The sequence below is a fragment of the Phoxinus phoxinus genome (genome assembly GCF_949152265.1).
Source record: "Phoxinus phoxinus genome assembly, chromosome: 5".
In the NCBI taxonomy this organism is placed as follows: Eukaryota; Metazoa; Chordata; class Actinopteri; order Cypriniformes; family Leuciscidae; genus Phoxinus; species Phoxinus phoxinus.
Genome location: NC_136880.1, coordinates 20,749,032 through 20,775,919, shown reverse-complemented (window position 1 = coordinate 20,775,919; position 26,888 = coordinate 20,749,032). Strand labels below are relative to the sequence as shown.

At 39.2% G+C, this 26,888-nt stretch overlaps 1 protein-coding gene across 2 annotated transcripts in view; it reads left to right on the top strand.

Moving 5' to 3' along the window:
• ptprfb (protein tyrosine phosphatase receptor type Fb) overlaps nt 1-26,888 on the top strand; it is a 129,058-nt gene that overhangs the window by 101,333 nt on the left and 837 nt on the right. For both annotated transcript variants that reach the window (XM_079611809.1, XM_079611808.1), the window contains 13 exons: nt 1,627-1,787; nt 7,160-7,272; nt 10,943-11,040; nt 15,911-16,034; nt 16,158-16,333; nt 18,820-18,939; nt 19,029-19,183; nt 19,590-19,875; nt 21,305-21,483; nt 24,259-24,385; nt 24,467-24,592; nt 24,955-25,109; nt 26,504-26,639. In XM_079611809.1, the coding sequence (XP_079467935.1) occupies nt 1,627-1,787; nt 7,160-7,272; nt 10,943-11,040; nt 15,911-16,034; nt 16,158-16,333; nt 18,820-18,939; nt 19,029-19,183; nt 19,590-19,875; nt 21,305-21,483; nt 24,259-24,385; nt 24,467-24,592; nt 24,955-25,109; nt 26,504-26,639 (1,956 nt within the window). The remainder of the gene's footprint in view (nt 1-1,626; nt 1,788-7,159; nt 7,273-10,942; nt 11,041-15,910; nt 16,035-16,157; nt 16,334-18,819; nt 18,940-19,028; nt 19,184-19,589; nt 19,876-21,304; nt 21,484-24,258; nt 24,386-24,466; nt 24,593-24,954; nt 25,110-26,503; nt 26,640-26,888) is intronic.

Genomic DNA, 26,888 nt, shown 5'->3' with positions numbered 1-26,888 from the left:
TCACATAAAGCATCGCGTTAACAGTGAGATTGTCATATGAGCAGTGCGATAACACGACGACTTCATGACTCTCCTCCAGCTAATATCCTGCTTATCTCTTCAATTAATATCTGTGCGCTCTTAGATGAGTCAAGCTGAGCTGAGGAAGTGATCCGGATTATGGCGCCCCGCTCTGTGTGACAGGATGAAGCGGAAGGAAGAGAGATAGAGAAAGAGAGGAAGGCGACGGGGGTTTTGGCCTTCAGGGAAATAGTGTCCATGTGGATGGCCTCTCCCAACACAGAATAAGAGAGTGAAGGTGGCAGGCCCATCTTTCCTCACCTTCATTTCTTTCGTTCATTCTCTTCATGTTTTTTTTCCCCCTATTGTTTCTTGGCGGTTTGTGAGGCAAAATTCGAGCCTGTCCCATGGCGCGTGCATGGAAGAGGGCACAGCGGGGAGATGTCTCATTTATGTCCCCTCACACTGGCTCTTTTTTCTTCCTGTCACTCCCTCCCTCCCTCCAGCCAGCTCACTATCACCATGGTTTGAGCACTAATGAAGAGGATATGATTCCTCTCCTCAGCTTCCATTTATCAAAGCCACACAGAGAGAGAGAGAGGGAGAGGGAGGGAGGGGGTGGTGCACAGGTCCTCTCTCCATGTTCTTCTCACACAAATTCCTCTTTTCTTGTGCGTATCTTCCTTTACATGAGTTCACATGTACTCAGAGGTGTGACTTATGCTAATCCAAGGTGAATGTGTGTATGGCAGGGGTTAAGAGGAGTTGTTAAGGGAACCTGGTCTGACATGGAGACAGATGTGAGGATGTGCAGGTGCAGGTGCAACCCTGTTGTAGGTTATTTCAGTTTCCCTTTTTTTATTATAATTAGTGCTGTCAAAATTAACACGTTAACACACAAGATACATTTTCTCATTTTAACGGGTTAAAAATATTTAACGCAATTAACGCTGTATCCGCTTTTTTCCCCGTCATCCTTTGGCTAGCGTTAAAATATATGATCACGCTCATATTCATGCAAATGAATTTAAACCATTAAAGCGTGACAAGATGCAAAAGATAAATCTGTGAATCTCCTGTCTGTGTGACACACACTACTCGTGCGCACAGAAAGCCTCTTCAGACAGCGCTTGAACGGACAAAAACTATGCAAAGTCTTATATGAACGTAAAGAGTGCGGCATGTTTTCAAGTGACAGCAGCCTAATAAACTTGCTGCTGTTTGTCATTAAGGTAATCAAAGAAGAAGAAAAAATAGAGAATCACACTCTGCCCTTGACTGAATAACTTAAAATAAGTTTAATAAGTGAAGGCCGTGAAGTGGTTGATAGCTTTTAACAATGATCAATTTCTGTATATATCCTACCTGATAATCTTAAATCACTGTTTACAAGGTTACATGGGTCAAAAACAATGAAAACAATAACTTGTTGTGCATTTTGACTGGGCAAGTAAAAATCTGAACTGAGTATCTGACCAAATCAGATACTTTAGCTTAAAGTACTTAAAGTACATCACATGAAGCATCACATCCAAACAAGCTCTCATTTGCTCCAGGTCAGCCATAACTCTTGTGTATCTTGTTGCTGTGGACTAACAAACTTTCTCTCTCTCTCTCTCTCTGTAGCGGACCTTCTCAGCCAGCCCATACTCGGACCTCATCATGGTGCCGGATGAAAACCAAATGCAGCGCAGTATGGACCAGCCTGAGATGCTTTGGGTCATGGGCCCCGTGCTCGCCGTGGTGCTCATCATCCTCATAGTTATTGCTATCCTGCTCTTCAAGAGGTGAGGAAGAGGTTTCCCATCACTCCTTTCTGAGGTTCACTGTTCACTGGATTTGGCCTGTGAACATTCACTGAACAACGGTAAATGCGACCGCCCCTTTATAACCGTTCCTCCTGATAAGATAGATCCCATATTTCAATTTCTGTTTGAATATAACGTGTTTGAATCATCTTCATTTGAAGTGTTTCTCAATTAGTTGTGATTAATTTAATTTAATATTCACCATTCCATGTAATTATTTCTATATTTTATCATTTAACAGCCCTAGTTTTCACTGTTGTTGATGGGGTTATGAGAGGCCACGCTTTTTTTTTCTTCGGTATCTCTGAGAGCAACTCTCAAAGTATCAGCCTCTGAGAAAGTCTGATTTTAGATGAAACACACCCCTGCACATCATCGTCGGCGTGACTCTGAATTCAGGGCTGCTTTGTACACGGAAACAAGATGTGGCTAATTTTAGCTAGCTTTCCCACAGAGAGAACAAAAGGAGGACATTATTCATAATGACATCTTGACTCAGCCGAATAAGGCAGACATGTAGCTCGCGGCATGACCCGGTGGTCCCATTCACAACGCTTATACAGTACTGACTTATACTCCCCCAAGCCCGTCTTAGTAAAATCCCTTACTTCAGAGCAGACCTTGCGTTTGTTTTGCTCTGATTTCCTCCACGTTCGACACAAATCCACCAATTCAGCCCCCCTGGTGGCGCAGGACTCTTTTAGCTCTGCAGTGACTCAAATAAAGGCCGTTCACGAGCGAAGATGCAGCGGTGAAATGGCAGCGTCAGCTTTCGGCCTCGGCAGGCGAGCGGTTATGAGGCTGTGCCGCCACAACCTGCTGATGCTATTCTAAAAGCTGTCATCTTGCACTGCCACCGCTGCGAGCCAGATAGTCCAGCGAGTAGCTCTGCTATTATTATGCTTCAGGAATGATATCTGGTCTATTTCACTGCTGGCCTTAACTTTCTCTCTCTTATGTTTGTTCACACTGACAGCGATATTGTCAGTGGCTGTATTGTTTGTTGCTAACAGGCGGTCATTCCGCCGGATGATCTAATGCAAAATCTGATTACAAATGAGATTAGCCTTTTTGATTCTTTGCTGAAAATGAAGATTTAATGTAGGGATGCACTATATTGATATTTTGACTGTTAAGCAGATCATTTCATGTTGTGGCCGATAACATAAAAATTCTACAATATTTTGTCAAACTAAAAACTACAATCAATTGTTTTAAATGCTCATTTAAGCAAATTTAAGCAAATTTAAACATCACAACGCTACAATGTACATTATTACAAATGGATATCTATTTTGAGATTTATGAAAGATCACATTTAATGGTGTTTTTAAATGATTCGTTTGAGCTTTAGATGACAACAAAGGTCATCTAAATGTAAAAATAAGGGATTCAATAAAAATAATTATATAATATCGTTCGATAACTGATATGCTCCGATATTTTTTTGCCTCCCTATGATTATGTGTTTGTTTGTAAATTGAAGCAGTGGATAATACGTCATGAACAAGATGGAAAAACACAAGGTTTTCAGCACAAGAAAAAATTATATTAATAATAACTAATATTGGCTGATAACTTATGGTACCGATATATATTATTAATCCGCATGATTATGTGTTTGTATATAAACTGAAGCAGTGGATAATACTTGTGTTAGATAAACAAGATAAAAAAGGTTTTCAACACAATAATAAACTATTTTAAAAAGTTTAATATTGGCCGATAAGCGATATGGTACCGATACATTAATATGCGTTTTTAAATAAATTGAAGCAGTCTATAATATGTAATGTCATATAAACAAGATGAAAAAGACCATGGGCCCTATTTTGACGATCTGAAACGCAAGTGTCAAAGTGCAAAGCGCAAGTAACTTTGTGGGCGGATCCCGGCGCTGTTGCTATTTTCCCAGCGCGATAAATTACTCTTGCGCCCGACGCAAATCTAAAAGGGGTTGGTCTGAAGTAGCTTCATTATTCATAGGTGTGGTTTGGGCGTAACGTGAAATAAACCAATCAGAGCGTCCTCTCACATTCCCTTTAAGAGCCGGCGCGCTTGTTCCGTGGCGGATTGCTATTAACGGCTGATTTGCCGGCGCACGCCAGGAGCGATTCACAGCCGAGGAAACCGACGTTCTCGTCAGGACTGTAAAACACAGAGAAGTGACATTGGGGATGATGGGAGAAACCCACCCAAATTAGCTTCGGTTAAACAGGCGTATAATTTGGGTAGTAAATGTGTAGCCTAATCTAGATTTTTTTTTTTTTTTTATCTAGATAGATCTTTTTCACATCTTCACGGACACAACAATGATTTCCCTCGTGTGTTAATATTTTTCCTTGTAATAATGTATGATTTGCAAAAATGAAAACTGCTGCATCTGTTTATATTAGAGAATCAAAGTGGATGCGCGTTAACATTATGACCAAGCACGCGCCCTTAAAATACCATATCACTAACGCGCAACGCGCCACTGTCTTTAGACTGTTTTTTTCCTGGTCAATGGCGCAATTGCTTTCTAAAACTGGAAAATAGCACCATGGAAGTTTTGCGCCGGAACACGCCTCCTCTTTGCGCTGAACCGCCCCCGCGAGCGCAAGTTGATTTCCTAATTTACCGACGTGCGTCTGTGGAGGGAAAAGTCCGCTGTGCGCGGGTGCAAAATAGGAATGATACATGCGTCGGTGTTCAAAGTCAATTGCGCTGGGTGCAAGATAGGGCCCCATTTTTGACATAGTCTTCTACACTTTTTTTTATAATATAATAGATTAGTTACCTAGTTAAGTAAGCTGAAGCAAAGGCTGAGGCTGTGCCAGTCAGTCATTCCATATAAGTACTTATTCAAATAAAAAAGAAAAATATTTTTAATTCACCATCTTCAAACACAAAGTCTGATTTCTGAAAGACATTTTTGAAACGCAAGGTTAGCCGCAGAGCTCACTTGGGTCTCTGGGTGTCTGACAGCAACTAATCACATGTCTCTTCCTTCCTCCACTCCATACAAACGCAGCAAACAGGAGAGGTAGGTACCTTCAGATTATGGCCAGGTGTCTTTCTGTCATAGTTTTCATTTCAGAAGTGTCATCTGTCTCACTCTTCACAGGCTGCAGGGTCTACAGTGCATGTTACTGTTCATTATCACGTTGTTTTGAATGACTATCAGTTCAGTTCATCCAAAACAGGATGTTGGCTGTAATTGCCTTTTTGAATAAAGATTGACCGTAGTTCACCCTCACACCCTGCTGCCCTTGAAAAGTTCCAGTCCATTGGGTTTCCGTCGTTTCAGTGGTGCATGCTTTGCTGTTGTGATCGTGATGTTTTATTTTTGGGGATGTTTTTTTTTCTTGCCGTGCTGTTCGTGTTGCTCCTTCACCTCCTCCTGAAGGTCACTCAGACTGAGCGTGTGCAGTCAGCCTTTCTGCTGTCTCACCTGAGCCCTGAATGGCCCATTGTAAAGGAAATGCCAGCCCGGCGGCTGCCGAAATGGAAATGTTCTCGTCTTCAAAGCTGACATTTCCCTCCACCGAACTGTTGTTTCTATCCTTCTTACCCGCTAATGTACAAAATATATCTCTAACGCATATACACGCTCTCTCCCAGAGCAAAATGGCCATTTTCTGTTATTTTTATCTTTGCGTTTCATGCCGAACCCAGTGCAAATGGATCCTTTTAGCCTCGGGTGTATATGTATTAACTCCAAACTGAATAATTGAAGCGTGCTGAGACTTACTGTATGTACAATAGAGGTGAGGGGCTACTTGTCCAGCGCTCTAGTGATTAGCGATGCTATACGCCCGGCTCTGTTAAGTGGCATATGCTGAAGACCCTTCAGTGCGGCCCGCCTCTCTGGTGTCAGCCTCATTTGAGTTATTCAGGCTTTATTAAAGCTAGAAAACTGTGCTCAGATCCTTACAAATTGAGTGCAGTGAGATGTGAAATTTCCCGTGCAGTTGGCTCTTCCATTTTGGTTGGGGATTTGTGTCCTTGTGTCTGAGGATGGGTTTCCACTGACAGATGTTCTGCGTCTCCGTGTGTGTGTGTGTGTGTGTGTGCGCGACAGCTTTACCTGCTGGAAGAGCGCGCTCGGGAGTGCAGGTGCTACAGTGGCGTAATTACCGGTGTTGTGCCATCCAGCTGATGTGCTAATTACCTAGTCGCCTTGTTTTCCCCACAAACAAAAGCGTCGCACCCTGAATATTTAGTGAGCTTGCTAACAGAATCGAGCGAGGCGCTGAACAAACACGCTATTTGGCTTTTATTTCGGATCACCGTGACCCCTTCACATCCCTAAGGGAAATCCTAATGCGCTCTAAAAGCAACGAAGCTTTAACAGGAAATGAGACTGCTTTTTAGGCTGATTAATATGTTGTCTTAAAGACCTTGTAAAACACAAATTTGGAGTTGTGCGACTTGTAATCGACCTCTATTAGCTTTGAGGTCATCTATATGCTAGTGTACTCCTATAATTTATATTATGTTATGATTTAAGATAGTATACTCATTTAGTGTAATGTACAGTAAGAGTATTGTTAAAAAGTTGGGGGTTGGTAAGAGAAGTCTCTTATGCTCACCAGGGCATTTATTTGGTCAAAAATACGGTACAAATTTAATATAACATGAAATATTATTCTTCACCATATATTTTTTTATATTTTAAAATGTAATTTTAAAATATATTTATATTTAATATTTTAAAAAATTCTGTGATGTCAAAGCTGAATTTTCAGCACCATTACTCCAGTCTTCAGTGTCACATGATCTTTCAGAAATCATTCAGATATTATCTGATTTGATACCCAAGGAACATTTCTGATCTATCATCAATGTATGTTGAAAACAGCTAGATAATTTTGTGGAAACCGTGATGTTGTTTTCTATATTCTTTGAAGAACAAAGGTCAAAAAGAAAGTTTGAAATTGAAATCTTTTGTAAAATTATAAGATGTTTTTACCTTCGCTTTTGATCACTTTAAAAGCGTCTTTGCTGTATAAAAGTATTCTTTCTTTTTTTTTCTTTTTTTTTTATCATTCTGGCACCAATCCTTATAACATTGTTGTATAATACAATTGACTAAATGTTTTGTCCAATTTCTAGACTAGCAAGTTGCAAATCATGTGTTGAGTTGTCAGCACAGGACACAAAATGTTACTATACAAGGGTTTATCTTATGTTTTTTTATATTATGGAGATGCTAATGTCCACATTTCACTGTCCCATCCCTCAAAACTATTTATTTGATCTTGTTTTCGGAATCTTTTGAATCTGCAGGCCATCCTGTGTTGGTGAGGGCGTCGTGGCCTGAATGAATCAATAGCCATACTCATGCTGACTCCATTTTGTTCTTACAGGAAGAGGGCATCCCCCCTACCTAAAGATGATCACTCTAGTGGTGTGAAGGATTGTCTTCTGGCCAACTCGTCTGATCCTGTAGAAATGAGGAGACTCAACTACCAGACACCAGGTAACACATCGTACACCATATGTACTGTAGACACACACTACCAGTCTGCCAGAGCCCCATGTGTTCTCTTTTTTTCGTATGACTCAGTGTGTGGTATTTAAGCCTATCACCATATGCACAATGCACAAATTCAATCTTTCTTTTCTTTACATACACAATACATCCACATCATCCATTGCACTATATCATCTGTATCTTGTTCAGTAACCCTGATATTATTTTCTCGGTGCACAAACACACGTCAGCATATGCCACCGAATGTGTCATTTAGCATAAACAGGATGTGTATGCGCACGCTGACGGAACTGACAGTGTGTCTTTGTAATCTGTCACTGCTGTGCATATCTTCAAATCTTCACGGCCCGCCCACCACACCCGTAAAGACAGCACATGAGAGAGGAGGCGCTTTCAGTCATAACACTGCATCTGAAAGCCAGATAAAAGCTTTTTTATATTATATATTAGAGCTGCACGATTAATTGCTAAAAGATTGGAACCTCGATTCAAATCCCCTCGCGGTCTTATTCCTAAATGACAGCGATTCTGCCATGTCTATTAAACCGTTGACAAATACAGCTAACATACAAGTCTGTGTTGACGCTGCCGCTGACCCAGAGAGAGCAGTTGTTATGTATGAGTAAGAAACGGCTTAACAAGCAGTCTTTTCAAGCACACAGTATAAATTTTTTCCCGTTACAAGAATTATAAACATTGATGTCTAAGGTATCAAAATAGAGTAAATCATCTTTTGAAAGTAACTTGATGCTTCAAATAAATATTGTATTATTTAAATTGTTACACCAGTAGGTGGCGACAAGTGACTGGTAATTTTTTTTGTCATTGAATCATTCATTCAAGAGATTCGTTCAAAAACGCTGAATCATCCAGTAAGGAAAGAAGTGAGCCATTGAATCATTTATTCAAACTGAAAAAAAAATAAAAAAAAAATAAATAAATAATAATAATAATTTATATATTTTTAAATAGACTGCACCAAGTAACATTTTTTCAGAACCTTTAGTAAATTACATGTCATTTTGTTTAGTTTCTATGTTTCTGCTTCATATTGCATTTAAGGTACTATTTGTCTTTTGGCGGCTCTGATTTCAGCTGTTTATTGCCGTTTCTCCACTCACTGTCCCATCTCCTTGGAGTGTCTTATATGGACTCCATTCACCTGAAGGCCTCTTGCTCTCTTTCAACCCCTCTTTGTTAATTAGCCTTCCTGCTTTCCATTCCCAAGGTGAATGAGAGGCAGATCTGTGACGCTAAGAGAAAATGTCAGGCCTGCCTCTCTCTCCTCTAATAGCTGAGTGGTGGCAGTCGAGCCAGGTTATTACAGACCCTTTCAGTCCTGAAGAGCGCATAATTACCGCAGGCAAAACAGCCATACAGCTCTCTTACCCTGAATCCCCGCTGCCACAGCCAGCGGTTTTCATATGGCAGCAGAGTGGCGACAAGCACACTTCACATTTCAACGTTTGATTCAATTTTGAAACACAGGATTGAGTTGTTTTTGTGTTGTTTATGAGTACAAATTATATGACTTTATATTAATATAGGGGTTATACTTCAGTTACAGGTACTTCGTCATCAGGGTATTTTGTTTTTATAACTTATATATATATATATGAAGGTCACATTCTTTTAAACTTTTTTTATTTATGGCTTCATTTATTTTGGCTACTTTTTAAATGTGTCTTTTATAAAGATACTATTGTTTAACTCAGACTTCTTAAAATATGAAAATCCATCATAAAAATAATCATGACACTTTTAAAACTAGGTTGAATAAACAAGCCATTTTAATATTTATTGTCAAAGTAATTCATATAAATATTTACACATTTTACGTCTGTCCCTCAGGTATGGCGTCATTTTCATTACAACCAACAATTTGGCTAATATTATCAACATTTGTATAGAAATGAATGAAAAAGTATTAGGTTATAAATATTACTTAAGAATAGAATATTTCTGTGTGAAAACATGATTTAATTATGTGTATTTGGGATAACATGCTAATAATAAAAATAGCCTAAGACAAAGGCTAGACAAAGGAGTTAGCCATGTGATTTCTAAAATGCTGTTTTAGCAGATAATAATTTACCTGAGATGTGATGAAAATTATACAGTAGTGGAAATGTTTATGATGTTTCAGAGGGAAAAAAAACTGTTGGACATTGTTAGTGGGCAAAAGTGTGAAAAAGTGTGTTTTCTAGTGCCCTAGTTGAAGAAACACCCATATCTGAGGCAGGAATTGCTTGTGTTGTGCCTGCATTAAATGCAGGAGTTATTGAACATAAAATACAAGATGTTATGTACAGCACACACATGCCCGTATTATCAAACTTCATTTCCCGTCGTTGTCTTATATGTAGAAGTAAGATGTCCAGTCTCCTATCCACACGTTTCTAGTTAAATTTTCACTTTAACGACCTTGGACATTCATTTCAATTCCAGACATCTTGTAATCGGGCCTTCCCTGCTTTGCATGCTGGGTTGTAGCTCTTCGCTGCCTAATTAACTTGCTGTTTAACAAGTGCTGAATTCACTTAATGTGCTCATGGTGCAGCTTATTGCAACATTAGCCTCTAAATATACAGAATACTTTGTCTCATTTGTGTGCTAGACAACAGTTGAAATTATGTATTTATGTAAAATGGAAACTCCATTTTTGTTATATGTATATACATACTTTCCTTCTACAAAGTACACAAAAAAACAGTATGTCAAATGAGTAGGATATTTTGAATACCGAGTACTCAGGATACAGTATCCAGCAAAAATATGGTGGAGTTGTTGCTTATTTTCACTGTTTTAACTTTACTTTTACTTTTAACATTTAACACATATATAGTGATCCCTCAAGGTACTTGGACATCTTCCTTTTTCTACTACTAAACAGTTCCCAGCTTACACCACTGACACTTAATTTTCATGTACTCCTGCTGTGGATTTTCATACACAGTATGTTGCAACACATGACTGACATATTCTAGCAAAGAAATGCAATATGCGTCTGTATTCTGCCAGACCAGAGGACACAGCAAATCAGTTTTTTTTGGCATCGTATCAGTGCAGTTGATTAAGAGAGTGGCCCCTGATCCTGCCGCCCACTGTCTCGCAGTGACGGTTGCATGAAGTAGCTGGCAGGGGGCTCGTCCAGACATTACTGTGCTCACTGTGGGCATAATGAACTCATAATGGGGAATCATACCCAAGCATGTCCCATTAAGCATCCCTGTCTTGCTCATTCATCCTCAACCATTGGAATCCCAATGACAGATCCTCTCTATTACAAACCTCCTTCCTTTCCTCATCGAACAACACGCAGGCTGAGCATTTCCTCAGATCCAGCTGAGCATGTAGCCTTGATACGTTCACAAGCGCTGGCAGGGGCAGGGAAATGCTTTTTGGCAGCAAGCTGACCCGCCAGACAACAAATCCAGAGCGTGTTTGGGGTATAGACATAAGAGGACACAACATATGTCACCACAAATCTCGCAGAGGGGTCATGTCACATCAAGGTGTAAGAAGAATCTCTTTATATTGTGTCCTCCTCAACTCAAAACTGACAGACTCGCTCCCCGCCGTAACGGTACGATGCATCAGGTGTGATACTCTGGGATGTGCTCATCGCTTCTTGTTGTCTTACTTTCTATTTTAGGAATGAGAGAACATCCTCCCATATCTGTCTGCGAGTTGGCGGACCACATCGAGCGACTCAAGGCCAATGATGCCCTCCGCTTTTCCCAGGAGTATGAGGTAGGACAGTAGCTTAAACTCATTCGACTGGTACTGCTTGAAAATTTAGCATCGGAAATATGAATTACGGTTGCAGATTCTCTAGGAAATTGGGTTGCAAAACCTGCTCCTGGAGATATACCTTCCTTCACAGTTCAACCCAAATCAAACACCCCTGAACCAGCTAATTTAGAAACACTTGAAAGTTATAGACGAGAACTCCAGGAACTTGGCACTTCTGGTTTTGAGCTATTTTATTGCCTTTGTGTCCCCCGGGAAGGCTACGTTCACTCTTGACATTGATTCATTAGATGAAGATCACAGAGTCTATGAGCTACAGTCTCACCATAACTGTTCATCTGCATGAAGTTGAGCTCTTCTGTTGCTTCGCCAATGGTCTCTTCAACTCGTGTTGCCAGAAATTGCCAACTCTCATTGAAAATGAAAGGTGTCTGGTTAACTGAGAGGAAATATTGTGCAAAATTATTGCTATTGTAACCATAAAGGTCACTGGGGCAGTCATCGGGTACCGGTCAGGCTGATCCAAATCCGATATTGTGCTTATACTATTCTGTATATTGTCTCTTATTTGTTCCCCTCTAAATAATGTTTTTTTCACTAAATGTTCAGATTTTGTACAATTATTGTGCACTCATGATTTTTCTAGTGTAAATTTTACTGCTGAATTATCCACTAATCTAGTTTATAATAGCATTTTTGTCATAGAATATGATCATGTATTTTTTTAATTTGTTGGTTTTCTTTATAATGAAGTTGTCTGTATTAAGTAGGTTTTGTTTAACACACAAAGGAGTGATTATCAGTTCAACACACAGAGTTATAGAAATTCTACTTGATTTTTTTTTAAAAACGGCACTGGTATCGGATTGGATCGGTTCTAAAAAAAAAATGGTATCGGTGCATCCCTAGGCAGTACACTCAATCAGGACACTGCTGTACCTTACTTACTCCTAAAGCCTTCATAGTAGTACCTTAAGACATCTACCTTAAGGGCACATATTACTAGCCTAAAGTACTAATATGCACCTTTTAGGCCTAGAGAATGTACAAAGATGTACTTTTTAGAGTACTGCCCCAGTGACAATCTGTTGTACGACAAAAGTATAATATTTGCCTTTTTTCTGATAGTGTATGGCGAAGCTTGTCACTTCCAGTTTAAATGCGCTTTAAGAAACTGCTGAAACTCAGCAAAACTTCAGCCTATGTTTTTAGGAACTTTTTGAAATAGCGCATTTATTTTGTCTGGGTTTCCATTGTTTGATCTGCTTTGGCATTTTTATTTTGTGTTTTTGTTACTTTTGTGAAGTTAGTTCTGTCTTTGCTGTTTTTTTAAATCATTTGCCCACTCACTTTGCACACTTTGGTATTATCTAATAGTTTCTCCTGCCATCACCAGTTAGAGCGCACACATCCGGTGTTATGACAGCTGCTAGCGCTTGCCTCTCTCAGATAGGCAGATGTTCATTTTCCCGTGATCTCTCTCTCTAGAAACCTGCAAGAAACACATAAGCACTGTCACATCTTGTAAGCCTGTTAAACCTGGCTAAGGGCGATATTTACCATGCCTGTCAGCCGTCACCCTAAAGGTGTGGAGTTATTAAAAGATCAGACGGTGTAGGCCCAAAATGTGCATCCTTGAAGTAGAGGTTGATCTTTTGACAAACATTTGGTGCGGATGTATTAGTAGATTAGTCTTAAACATTGCAAGATACCAGTTAGAGATGTTTTCACGAGTGAGGTAGTTGTCGATTTTCCCAGCATCACACACGTCTCTTTCTCTCATTTGTTCTTTTGTTCTTCTCATCTCACTTTGGTCTCTTTTTTTTATCAGTCGTATTTATAGCAAAACTGCAATTAAAACTTCACTCAAACCAACGAAACCCTCTTTTCTGTAATTACACGTGTCTGCGGAAAGTAAAATGCAAAGACGACAAGGATTTTGTCTTATTATAGACCTCCTTTTATTCATTGCTCTTTAAAGACGCTTAGTGAGAGCCGTTTCAACAGTCATATGTGACTAATCTCTCGGCATTGTGGTTTTCACCACACAAGCCTTCTGTAGCCAGGCGGTGCTCACAACCTGCTCTCGGCATGTCATGATGTCATGTCCTCCTGTCAAGGAAGGCCCCCTCTCAAGGGGACAGATGGTTCCGCTTGGGCCAATGGGAGTAGCCTAGTCCAGCCAGCATGAGCAAGGCAGCGGGTCACCATCACGTTTATTGGCTACATGTTTTACTCGATGCATCCGTTGCTCAGTGTTTCATTGTCTCAGTTTTTCACATACTTGTATCTGCCAAAGATATTTTTCCTTCTGCCTTGTAATCTATTGCTACTTACTCTTGTGGCATGACACCCTTATTAACCTGAAGATGTACATACTACAGTAATTTAACCCAATAGTCTGTTGTTTTTCAATCCTTTACACTGCATAAAAAATGAACCAGAATTTGAAGGGTGTTTGTTGTCCAAACAATTCCTCCTTGGCTTTTAAAGTGCTCTGTAGATCACTCCTCAGCTCAACTGGTGGCAATAGCAATTGCTAACACTCCCATCAGACACCGATTCTCACCAGTAACGAGCTTATGTTTGTCAAACCTCTAGAGCTGAAGCTTTTTATAGGAGACTGCGCTCACCTCCCACCGCTATCATTATCCGCATCTCTCAAGCTTGTCATCTCATGTAGTGACAGCTCATATTTGTTCCCCTTGTTTGCCGAGCACTGCCAGTCAGCATACCAGCTGTCGTCTTCGCACATTACCTGAACTTGCATGCGAAAGCTTACGGCAAAGTAAATGTTCCTCCAAGATGCTTGCTGATAAACTGCCAGTGAAACACTTAGCACATCAGATACTTCAATATGGCAATTGATTCATATTGAATGCTGAGTTGCTGTTTATTTTTGAACATTACTTCATATACGGACATTAAAAACAGTTATGTTTTGAAGAGAGCGCTTTGTGGTAGTTTACAGAAGCCCTTAAGAGGGTGTTTCTTGTCTAAAACAAGCACGCGAGTTTGAAAGGATCCGAGGCGGCTGATGTTATCCCACATCAGGTGAAGGGTTGTGGAGGTTGATGGACACTGAGTCAACCAGAGACTTGTCCAGAGCAGGAAGATCAATGCTGAATAACAAGAGACCCTGCAACATTATTGAGCGGCCAAGCAGGCTGCTGCATATTGCCGTCGATCGATGCTCAGATACGACCCAGTGTCATTCGAGCTGAGGAGACCTGTGACTTGAGAAGGAAAGGGGGAGAGTACCACCCCACCTCTAGTCTCTTGTGTAATCCTCTGAAGTCAAAATAAGGAATCCAGTGTCTAGCTCCATGTGGTGCTGAGTGCATATTCAATTTTCTCCTAAAAATGTGCATTTTATTCAATGACTTATGCTTAATCCACCGTGACTTACAGGTACAGGCATATGTTTATCAGTATTTGTGCTCCCTGTAATTCAAAAGCATGACTCTTGTCATTGCTTGCACCTTGCTTCATTGGAACTACAGGAACATCAACTTAAAGCTGCAGTCCGTAACTTTTTTTTGTGTCGGAAATTTACTTAATAAGCGAGTACATCATGAATCCATTTTCCAAACTGTTTTTGTCTTATTGTCTTATGTTTTGATTAATTCTTGCCACCATAGATATCAATATTTAGATATAATTTGAACATTTATCGTAGTTCTTTGGTTCATATTTCTTGTTATAATTATTATTATTAGTAGTAGTAGTAGCAGTAGTAGTGTTGTTTGCAAAAAAAAATTCAGGTTAATAATAAGAGTAATACTATGTCAGCAATGAATCATTGTGCCATCTAACAAATCAGCCACAAATTGATTGATATAGGTTATTTATTTATTTATTGTTGTCACCATAGACATGAATCTGTACATTTATACAGTTTGATTATTATTATATGATGTTTGTGTAACATTAACAACAATGGTATCATAAATGATGCTTGTTTAGCTCAAATTGCACAATATAAGAATGAAAAGAATTCTCCCATTCATTTTTTTTTTATAGTGGATTGTCTCCTTCCCTTATTATGTCTGTAATAATCCATAATAATGCCTGTAACATGAGCATGACCTCTCACACATTTGTACACAGCTCTTATAAAAAGGCCTTGCCTTTCATGTCTGTTACCCATTCAGGGCATCACCTCATGCGAACAGCTAGTGATATGTGCAGGGTTTTCCTCCAGATGTGTTCATCTGTCCTCTGTCTCCATAAATCCACACTCTCCCTGTTGGGTCTGCTATTCCTCAGCCATTGCTCTTCACTCTTCGTTCCTTTCAGCGGGCACAAAATCAAGCGCACGCATTAAGTCCACATGGACACCAGTATTCCATTAGTCCAGGCTGAGCGTCTGAATGCTGAATGTAATCTTTAGCATCAAAGCCATATGTCCGACTGAGTTCAGGTACGGACGTACCGAGTCAGTGGTACTATTATCGGAGTCCCCTACAGTGATCGTGTTTGAATTATGGTGTCAGTGAACACTAAGCCATCTGTTGGTTGCCTATGATAACAGCAGAGGAACTCGCTGTTATTGCAGGGAAGATGATCACTAGTAAGGGAACAGAACTGCAATATACCCAAAAAAGGACCCAAATTACCACTCTTGAGCTTTGCCAGTCCATCAGTTGTAACAACCCCTGGTGGCGAAGTCATCTCTGGTTCTTGCGGGTCTCCTTTCAAAACATCGGGTTGCTATAGAAACAAAGCCTCTCTTGCTGAAGTGATGCTAGTTGAAATTTACCCCTGCGGCACTCTGTGGTATCAAGCTTCAAACAAGGTGCCTCAAAAGACTGAACAGATTTCTCTCTTTCTCTCTCCCTCTCTTTGTCCTCTCGTCTCTCCCCTGCAGTCTATTGATCCAGGCCAGCAGTTCACATGGGAGAACTCCAACCTGGAGGTCAACAAGCCAAAGAACCGTTATGCCAACGTTATTGCTTACGACCACTCGAGAGTTGTTCTCACCCCCGTGGACGGTAAAAGTCAAACAAATGTGTTGACCTTTAACATTTCATTATGGTGACAGATGTGTGTGTTTAGGGAAAGCAATTAGCACAAACACTGGTGGGCCCCCAGTGAATTGTCGTCTCTCTCTATAGGTGTTCCAGGTAGCGACTACATCAACGCCAACTACATTGACGGCTACCGTAAGCAGAACGCCTACATTGCCACGCAGGGCCCTCTGCCTGAGACTCTGAGCGACTTCTGGAGGATGGTTTGGGAGCAGAGAGCCAGTACCATCGTCATGATGACCAGACTGGAAGAGAAGTCCAGGGTGAGTACCAGGGGCATACGACATCAGGACACGATGATAAACTTATCAGCTACATTCAAAACCAATAATTACACTCAGTAGGCTCCTCACACAAATGTGTGATATGATCATTCCATTTATAAAAAATATATATATACATTTAAAATTTAAATAAAATATATAGAATATTCAATACTACTACATTTTATATTGAAATATAGAATATATATTTAATATTTTTTATTGTAATAATTTTTTTAAATAATTTGATGAAAATATATATATATATATTTATTTTTTACAAATAAACTATTAAATACATATGAATAAAATAGACCGTAGTACAGAAGGTGGGTACATTAAATACTGTTAAATAGGGGTTTTAATAAAGTGTCTCATGCTCACCAAGGCTACATTTATTTGTGATATTGTAGTATTGTGAAAAATGATTGCGATTTAAAATAACTGTTTTCTAGAATATCATATTAGAATATCTTTTAAAATGTAATTTATTCCTGTGATGGTAAAGCAAAATTTTCACCAGCCGTGTGTCACATTATCCTTTAGAAATCATTCTAATACGCTGCTTTGATGCTCGAGAAACATTTATTATTATTATTATTAATGTTGAAAACGGTTGTGCTGCTTAATATTTTTGTGGATACCATGATACATTATTTTCAGGATTATTTGATGAATAGAAAGATCAAATAAGCATAATTTATTTAAAATATAAAATTACATTATTTAAAAGATGTTTATAATTTTACTAAATATTTCTGTCACTTTTGATAAATGTAATGTGGCCATGCCAAAAACAAGAGCACACTCTTCTAGCCGTGAGGTTCCCTTCAAAATGGCAGTATGAGTTCCTACCCAACCGCAAATAATATAGTATGAAAATAAAAAACAAAACACCATTGCCATTCTTTTTACTGGATGACACAGTAAAATGGTTCAACGGCTCTCTTGGTGCTGTAAAACATCAGTCTGTGCTTGGCATTAAAGGAACCTGCTTTTCTGCGAGTCCAATCACTATGTGGGCTTTTAGCGCGCTGTTGTGCCGGGCTCAGCGGGGGGGCAGTGGCACCCAGGGTTGGTGAGGGAGAGAGTCCGTCAACTAGTTTTCTTTTCAGCTCAAATGTCATATCTGACAGAAGATAACCTGTAATTCCGCCCCCTGGAGAATTTGTGCACTCAGGTTTTTGTTGATGGATGGGAGGTCGGATGGGAGCTAAAGAGAAAGAGACATGTGTTGGCAGAGCTAGCGTGGTAAACGAGGGAGTTTTGGCGAGGCTGTGCACCCATAAAGCATTACTTCATAGGTAAAGGGCGTCCCCAAGCCCTGTGATGAAAACCTCCAGCAGAGACAGAACAACTGGCCTAGTTTCACTGCTGACAGGACCTACCTTGAAGACGAAATGAACTCTACGTTTTTCAGTCTTTTCCTGGAGTGGATGATTGAACGCTATACAAAACATGCTGTTTAGGATGGATATCTACTGCTTTTGAATCATTTTAAATAATATTAATGCACTCTGCTTTGTTGGTCTTCATAAGAGTTGCCCTCTGTTCAAAAATAAGCTTTGTCAAAACGTGAAGTACAGGTGTCTCACCCTTTGCCATAACTTACTCTTTTCAATACTACAATGAAATGAGGTAAATAATGCCATAGTATATGTAAAAAACTAGATTTTTCATTTTACATGGAAAATGCATAAAATGTTAATGGTGCTTGCTTCTGTTAAGCTGAATAAATGATAGCAATGGTAATAGAACACAATAATTTTGCAGTCGATATAATAAGTAACATGTTTTAATTTAAGTTATAATCACATTGTTATAATAGTTTTGCTTAAGTGTAAATACAGAGATGTTTTCATAGTCTGATAAAACCCAAGAACAGATTCATTTCTGTAAATCAAACTGGTATTATTAAATAGTGCATATAAATGAAAATGATTGTATATAATTTATATACCATTTGAATATTATTCTTCCTTGTATTAATTTAGTGACATTGTGGAAATGTAAAATACACCTTCATTGTTTAAATCTAGGATTTTACTCCATGCATTAAACATTTTGAATGTACATTCTAAAGTGCTTGTTTTATAGTGCCTCTGAAAACAACAACAAAAAAAACTTTTTTTTTTCAGAGCAAATACTCTACAGTTCTAATGTTTGGGGTCAGTAAGATTTTTGTTTTGGTTGAAAAGTTTTTAATGCTCACTACGGCTGCATTTATTTGATCGCAAATACAGTAAAATAGCAACAATTGCTAAATAAAAATAACGGTTTTCTATTTGAATGTATTTTAGGATTTAATTTAAAACCTGTGATGACTCCTGTCTTCAGTGTCACATGATCCGTCAGAAATCGTTCTAATATGCTGATTTGATGCTCAATACACATGTCCTATTATTATCAATGTTGGCTGCTTATATTGTTGTGGATTTTTTAATAGAAGTATTCATTAATAAAAACTAGCTTACTCTCTAAAACAGGTGAAGTGTGACCAGTACTGGCCCATTCGTGGCACAGAGACTTACGGAATGATCCAAGTGACCATGCTTGACGCTGTTGAGTTGGCAACGTACAGTGTGCGCACCTTTGCCCTTTACAAGGTAACAAGTTACTTGCCTTTTCCTCTCCGTATAGTAAGTTCCACATTTTCAGCTCACTTAAACTCCTTCCTCCCACTTTGTTCAAACAGAATGGTTCTAGTGAGAAACGCGAGCTCAGGCAGTTCCAGTTCATGGCCTGGCCAGACCACGGAGTGCCTGAATACCCCACCCCCATCCTAGCCTTCCTGCGCAGGGTCAAAGCCTGCAACCCTCCTGATGCTGGACCCATGGTAGTGCACTGCAGGTGAGCGCCGCTCCCCAGTCCTGCATTTACTGCCGACCTTTTCCCTTTATTCCGCTCTTATACAACTCTGTTATTAAGTGAACAGTTGTAGTTTTGCTTGGTGGAAGTTGTATGAAAGGTTTTTAAAATGTTATTCAACCTTTGTGTTTAGTCAGGGATGTCAAGTTAACACGTTTGATTAAAACAATTAATCAAATAATTATATTTTTAATAAAATGCAAGTCATTTTCATACTCCCAACCTGAAGATTTCCATAATATTTAATACGATCATTCACTATATATATATATATATATATATATATATATATATATAGATGTTTGTTCAAAAGATAGTTATCTATTGACACCCTTAGTATCGGTATTTGTAAAGTTTGTTTGTAGTCTAACCAGTTTGTGTCCGTCAGTGCTGGAGTGGGCCGCACGGGTTGCTTCATAGTCATCGATGCCATGCTGGAGCGCATGAAACACGAGAAGACGGTAGACATTTATGGCCACGTCACATGCATGAGAGCCCAGAGGAACTACATGGTGCAGACGGAGGACCAGTACATCTTCATCCACGAGGCCCTGCTGGAGGCCGCCACCTGTGGAAACACAGAGGTCCCTGCCCGAAACCTGTACGCCCACATCCAGAAGCTCACCCAGCCACCATCTGGAGAGACCGTCACAGCCATGGAGCTGGAGTTTAAGGTGACTGCACCTCGCTTAAAAAAACTAAAATAATTATTCTTGCTTCATGCATCCTTTTTTAGCAACACTTAAATATGGGTAAGTTTCATAAAAAAAGCAACATGTTGAGCAAAAAGCTGAGAAAAATAAAATTCAAAGACTGCTCCTGAATCAGATTCAGAACGATAATCAAAACATAGATGGAGTAGATCAAGTTCATCAACACCCCTAATCCTACAGCTCGTCCTGGATCGACATTTCATTCAGTAACATTTGGCCGTTTTGATTTAAATGCCGTTTAATGTTGATGATCACGTTATTTTACATATGCATATGATTACATAAAGTATCGCTTGTTTCTGCTTCTTCTTTGCCTGCGTTTTGATCAGAAGATTCAGTTATCTTTCAGAAGATGCATAATAGCGCCCCCTACCTTATAACAGTGAAAACACAGACATTTCCGTCAATGGCAGGGAAGCGTTCTCTCATAAATTATGGACATTTTTGTCAATGACAGGGAAAGTCAACTGGAAAAAATAAACAAAAATATGTTTTCATGATTCCAAAACAAACAAATTGATTTTAGATTTTGATTCATGATTATAAAGCTTTGAACCTTTACAATGCACTGTCATTAAACATGAAGATGCCACAAGACACTGGACTGTGCTGAGAAATTTAAAGCCGTTTTAATTGATAATTGATATAACAATTTTTAATTGATATCAGCCCTTAAATACTATACCACAAAATAAACAGAAACAATGAATGAGCAATAACTGAGTGCACCTTCAGTCGAGGAACATTTACATGCAGCCAAATAATGTTTATTACAGGATTGATTTCACAATTATACTGAAAAACACTGCAGTTAATCCGAATGAAATTTCAATCCCATTGAAGCGGGCTAGCTCTCTAGTAGATCTTAAACAATCCGATTAACAGGATATTTTGTTCAAAATAGATATATGTAAATGCACATGAATTTGTAAATCAGATTACAATGTTTAGGGTACATAAACCAATCTTTGACAAGAGTTAGTGCATGTAAACACCTGTGCACTGTTTTATTGAAAATGTTTTACTATTCCGTCTCTTAATAATGCTATTGGGATTTAACCGAACGCTGGTATAAGCTCAACTCAGACCGGATTCTAGAAGTAGAACAGCATCTGGTGCAAACAAAGACCGGAGTGGGTACCCAGTACAGACAGAGCTTGTAGTAGAGCCAACGGTCTCCATGCGCTCACTGCTGATGTCCATCTGTGCTTTCTCTTCCCCGCTGCCAGTCACGCCCTCGCTTTCCCAGTCAGACCGTTACACCCGCACCCCTCTCTGCTGCTGCAGAGCTCACATTCACACAACTAACAGTCCCCCACGTTCCTGTTTCAGACTTGTTTTCTGCCGTAATGTTTCTGCCAGCCCTCTGAACCCAACGCTGTTTCCACAGAGACTCGCCAACTCCAAAGCCCACACCTCACGATTCATCAGCGCCAACCTGCCCTGCAACAAGTTCAAGAACCGGCTGGTCAATATCATGCCTTTCGAGTCCACGCGGGTGTGCCTGCAGCCAATCCGAGGAGTGGAGGGATCTGACTACATCAACGCCAGCTGCATCGACGGATACAGGTAGCCAAACCATTACTAAAACACTGAGGGCTGCAATAGATGCCTTGTGCTTTCTATTCATGTAGCCGACATAAACATATTTGTTAGATTATCACAGTTGTGGGTCTAAAAACTGACTGCGCAAGTACCGTAGTTGTGTTGCATTATGAATCACAGACACATTTCAGTTTTTGTGTTTTGTAATATATATATTGAGTGTTAATTTGATTTGCTCAGATCACTTGCATCCGTGAGAATCAGATCATTGTTACAATTAGACTTTAACCATGTGTTATGTTGCCGTTCCTAATTGTTACCAGCCAACTGGCTTGTTTTATCTGCTCACCAAAGCCATTTTTAACTCGCACATGGCGCTTGGCGAGTCTTAATTTAGGCTTCTGAATCCATCTCTGAATAAACGCAGTGGTTCTGTTTACATCAGGCGATGTAAACAGTTCTTGTACGCGGTAAATAGGATGATCCATAGCTCCTACTTTTCCTCCACTGCAATATTCTCCCTAAACAATGAGCAGCACAGTGTAGTTTGTCTACATATTTTCAGCCTTCACGTTTGTTGTTGCTTTACTCTGTCTGACAGCTGTTTATTGAATTACAAAGGGAGGCGCTCTCAACGGGGCGATCGCTCGAGAAAATCAGAGACAGAAAAGCGAGAGAAAAGGCCAGCCGTGTTTGCCGTAAAACGAAGCGTGGGCACGAAATGTCACAGAGTCTGTGAAGGGAATGTCTAGGGGCTCGATACATCAGCCCCTCTCGTTTGAATTAAAACTTAATGAGAGCTACTCTGGAGGAGCTCAACCTGTGCCGGTGCGTAATTGACACCACTCCCATTTCTGAAACCAAATGAGCTTCAAAAAGCGGCTCTCCGGTCACGTCTAGCCGAGCCTCTGGGTTCGTCTGCTCCGAGATTTGTTGTCTTGTCAAAAAGCTGCAATTAAGCCTCTTTTAAACAGCATGTTAATGCGATAAGCACAAAAACACGCTTGACCTTCTTGCTAGTTTACAAAGAGCTTCTCCAGTCGAGCGGATGCGTCATTAGAGCTGTTTTTGTGTCGGCCTTTTTTGGTTTCGTGTTGAATTTCGTTTGATTGGGGGTGAAAATAACCTCCAAGGAAAAACAGATTAATATAGAGGTAATTCGGCTTTGTCAAAGGCAGTGTGTCCCTGACGTTTGCTGTGTGTTGTTCGTAGCGACGTGCTTGTGTGTGTGTGTATGCTCTGGAATGAGTGGCCGTGGGAGGGTGGGAGGGGGTCTCTAGCTCTTCTTTGCTCTTCATTCTGGCTCGTCTCTCCCCATCTCTCCTCTCTTCTTCTCTGCCGTCTCTTTATTTGTCGGAACAAGGCCCCGAGCAGACTTTAATCTCCCGGTTCCATGTTATTGCCTCGCCTGCAGCACCTTCATTAGTTGCTAACCCGTGGCACTGTTTGTATGAGACAGCGGTGTGTTTGCCATGTGCTCATTGATTGTACAAGCTGCCAGAGCGAAGTACGCTGCTGCCACCCAGTGGTCATGTTAATACAACACCGTAGCTCTGTGTACTGGACATATGGGTAGAACAACAGATTATAGGATTGGTGTTTCTTAAAGATGATGGAAGTACATGTTTTGCTAACTTCTGCAAGCCGCTGAATTAGACCACCACCATTCCTTCAATGACACGCCATCTCTCAGAAACCCGCCCTCCAAAGACGTATCAGCGAACCTAAATGTGGAGGATGATTGATAGGCAGGGAGCATTTCTGATTGGCTAAAAAGGGCGTGTGTGTGTGCGTGCGTGTGTTTTGAGTTTAGGGCTGTCACAGAGACAGGTGATTTCTCACAAAACTCCTTTAATTGATATCTGTCAGGTGGTAGGATATTTTATATGTAATTTTTCTATAGAAAAATTACATATAATAGCTGAATGTCAATTGCAGCCATTAAGAGACTAAACTAAAACCTTTTTATTGTCAAAACTTTCATAATCCTCACAAAAACTGAGACCTGCAAATTAGACATAAACAATAGTATAGTGTATATAATATAATATTAAAATGTGCACTATTTTTGTATGTTGCCTGGAAGTAACCCTGTACGACAATGGGGAAAAATGTATACAATGTTAACAACTAACTTCTTGATGACAGGAACTTTTAATTTCTATCTATTTATTCTATTTTAGTTTTTAACTTGAATAACACACCATCAATAATGGATAAAACATACAATCAAATAAAAAACAAAACATGCTCACTGCATTAGTCTCCATAGTGACTACATTTGTCGCATCCATATCACATTTATTCCACTGTCACACTGTTGTTCCTATGCAACAAAAATATGCAAAAACCTATGCATAGTACAAGCATGACGTGTATGTATATTATATATTATATCATCATAACATAACTATGTATTGCTTGTTCAAAAAGACTATGTATATTTTTATGGGTGAAAATAAACATGTTTTTCTGAGACTTTTCTTGAAAGCACTGCCGCAAAAAAAATAAAGCTACAACCATTTAGAAAAGAAAAAATAAAGGGATATTTCACCCAAAAATTAAAATTCAAGTTTTTCCAAACCTGTATACTTTTCTTTCTTTTGCTGAACACAAATATAAATAAATTTCATTTTTGGGTCAACTATCCCTTTAAGAAAAAAATCTACTAGTCCATTTCAGATATAGTCAAGGCACGGCTGTTTTCTAGCCACTGTCAAGGTCATGTGATCATTCTGGCACATTTGCTTGTTTTGCATCAAGGTCTCATTAGATGTGTGTGTGTGTGTGTGTGCACAGACAGCAGAAGGCCTATATTGCCACTCAGGGCCCTCTAGCAGAGACCACAGAGGACTTCTGGAGGATGTTATGGGAGCACAATTCCACTATAGTAGTAATGCTGACCAAACTCCGAGAGATGGGACGGGTAAGAGCATGTTCCTCCTTTTAACTGGCTTCCTGCTGTTTTAATCAGGGATCAATTCCAATGTTTTCCCTCATCCTGCAGGAGAAGTGCCATCAGTACTGGCCTGCAGAGCGCTCTGCCCGCTATCAGTACTTTGTGGTGGATCCCATGGCTGAATACAACATGCCCCAGTACATCCTGCGAGAGTTCAAAGTCACAGATGCCAGGGTACGTGCATCTATCACCTGAAGGAATCTGCCAGAGGAGCATTGTTTGTGTTTGTTTTTTCAGATGAATGTCACTCAGTGTGGTACTTGAGGGCACCGCTGGGGTGTGTGAGCAATCTGTTGCTGGCGGCGGATGTTTCGCTCTCACATCCTACGACTTTAGAGCTTTCTGCCGACTATAAATAGCGGCAAGGTTATGAAAAAGCTTGTAGCTGAAACGCATACACACGCGGTCATAAACCGAGCATATGGACAGAGGCTCCCTGCTGTGCGCGGTCTGACTGGGAGGTGTCCAGCTGTTGTGTGCGTATGTGAGGGTGAGACCAGCCGCCTAGTAAACCGCTAATCCTGCATTCCCTTCAGGACGGTCAATCCAGAACCATTCGCCAGTTCCAGTTCACTGATTGGCCAGAGCAGGGAGTGCCAAAAACCGGAGAGGGATTCATTGATTTCATTGGCCAAGTTCATAAAACCAAGGAGCAGTTTGGGCAGGATGGACCAATCACTGTGCACTGCAGGTATGCTGATCTGTGATTGGACAAGTCTGAATGAAAATATGGATTTGTTGAGTGCATTTGTTTGCAGGGTTCTCACTTTTTTAAAGATTTTATGTAATTAACTTTTCATTAAATTGTATGAATAATTAATAATTTGTAATAAACCATAATCAAAGTATTTGTATACATTTTAACTAATTAAAACCTTTTACACTTTTCAATTGTATTATTTGTAATTGTTATTATTTTTAATGTAATGTGCTTTTTTATATGTTATATACCGGTCACCTAAAATGTAATAAGTTTAATAATAAATTATTATTTTACATTGTTTTATTCTATCATTCAATTTAGTAATTTTCATAATAAATTACTGTATTATTTTTTGTTTAATTATAAATCATTTTTAATAATAATTACTTATTCACTATTACTTTTTATCTTTTATCCATTCTCTTTTTAAAGATTTTTTATATTAATATTTAAAACTAAAATACTTATTGTAATTTAATAATCTGTAATGATTAGTGGTGTCAGTCGGTTAATCATGATTAATCACATCTAACATAAGTTTGTTCATATAATATATGCGTGTCTTATATTATATTTATACAGTATATATATATATATATAAACACACACATACAGGTGAAACTCAGGTGCAAAAGTTCATTTATTTCAAGAATTCAGCTTAAAATTTGAAACTAATATATATTATATAGACTCATTACATGCAAAGAGATATTTCAAGCCATTATTTGTTATCATTTTCATGAGTATGGCTTACAGCTTATGAAAACCCCAAATTCAAAATTTGAATATTGTGAAAAGGTTTTCATAAGCTGTAAGCCATAATCATCAACATTATTACAAATAAAGGCTTGAAATATGTATGTATATGCATGTAATGAGTCCATATAATATGTTAGTTTCAACTTTTGCACGATATTCTAATTTTTCGAGTTTCACCTGTATATTATATGAACAAACTTTTATGTTAGATGCAGTTAATCGGGATTAATCGATTTGACAGCACTACTAATAAACTATTTCTTTATTATTTTTCTTTGTACAATTTTTTTTTTTTAATTTTAATTTGATTTTACATTCATGAATCTGCAATTTTCATGTCATTTAATGAATAATAAAATATGTGTAATTATAATAGATCATTCTTTTAATATTTTTTTCAAATGTATTAATTACATACACATTTTTAAATTGTATAATTTAAATTAATTGATTATTTAAAAATTGTAATAAATAATTGGTTTAGTTTATTACATTTCATTTCTACACCTTGTATATTTTCTATAGAATTTCCGTAACAGCCTAACGTGATTCCACTCAAGACAGCAGTGTTATGCGTCACGTGGAGCCTTCACCCTTGTGTAACAGGTGCTGTTGTTTTTCAGTGCTGGAGTGGGCAGGACGGGTGTTTTCATCACTCTGAGTATTGTCCTGGAGAGGATGAGATATGAGGGTGTGGTGGATCTGTTCCAGACGGTTAAGACCCTGCGCACACAAAGGCCTGCCATGGTGCAGACAGAGGTACTGTCCTACTGCCCGAGCATTATAACAGCATTCCTTCAACAACCGCATCCAAGTTCTCTGATTGGCTAACATGCCAATGTTGTTTGTAGAGCCTAGCGTTATTTCTCAAGACGCCTATTTCAGTGGTATCTGTCGAGATCGTTTCATGCGTGGTGTCTCTAAAAATCATTTACAGCAGGAATTGATATGGAGCGTAAGCTGTTTGTCACCATAACTCTGTGTTATTGGCTTGTCCCACTGACGCAC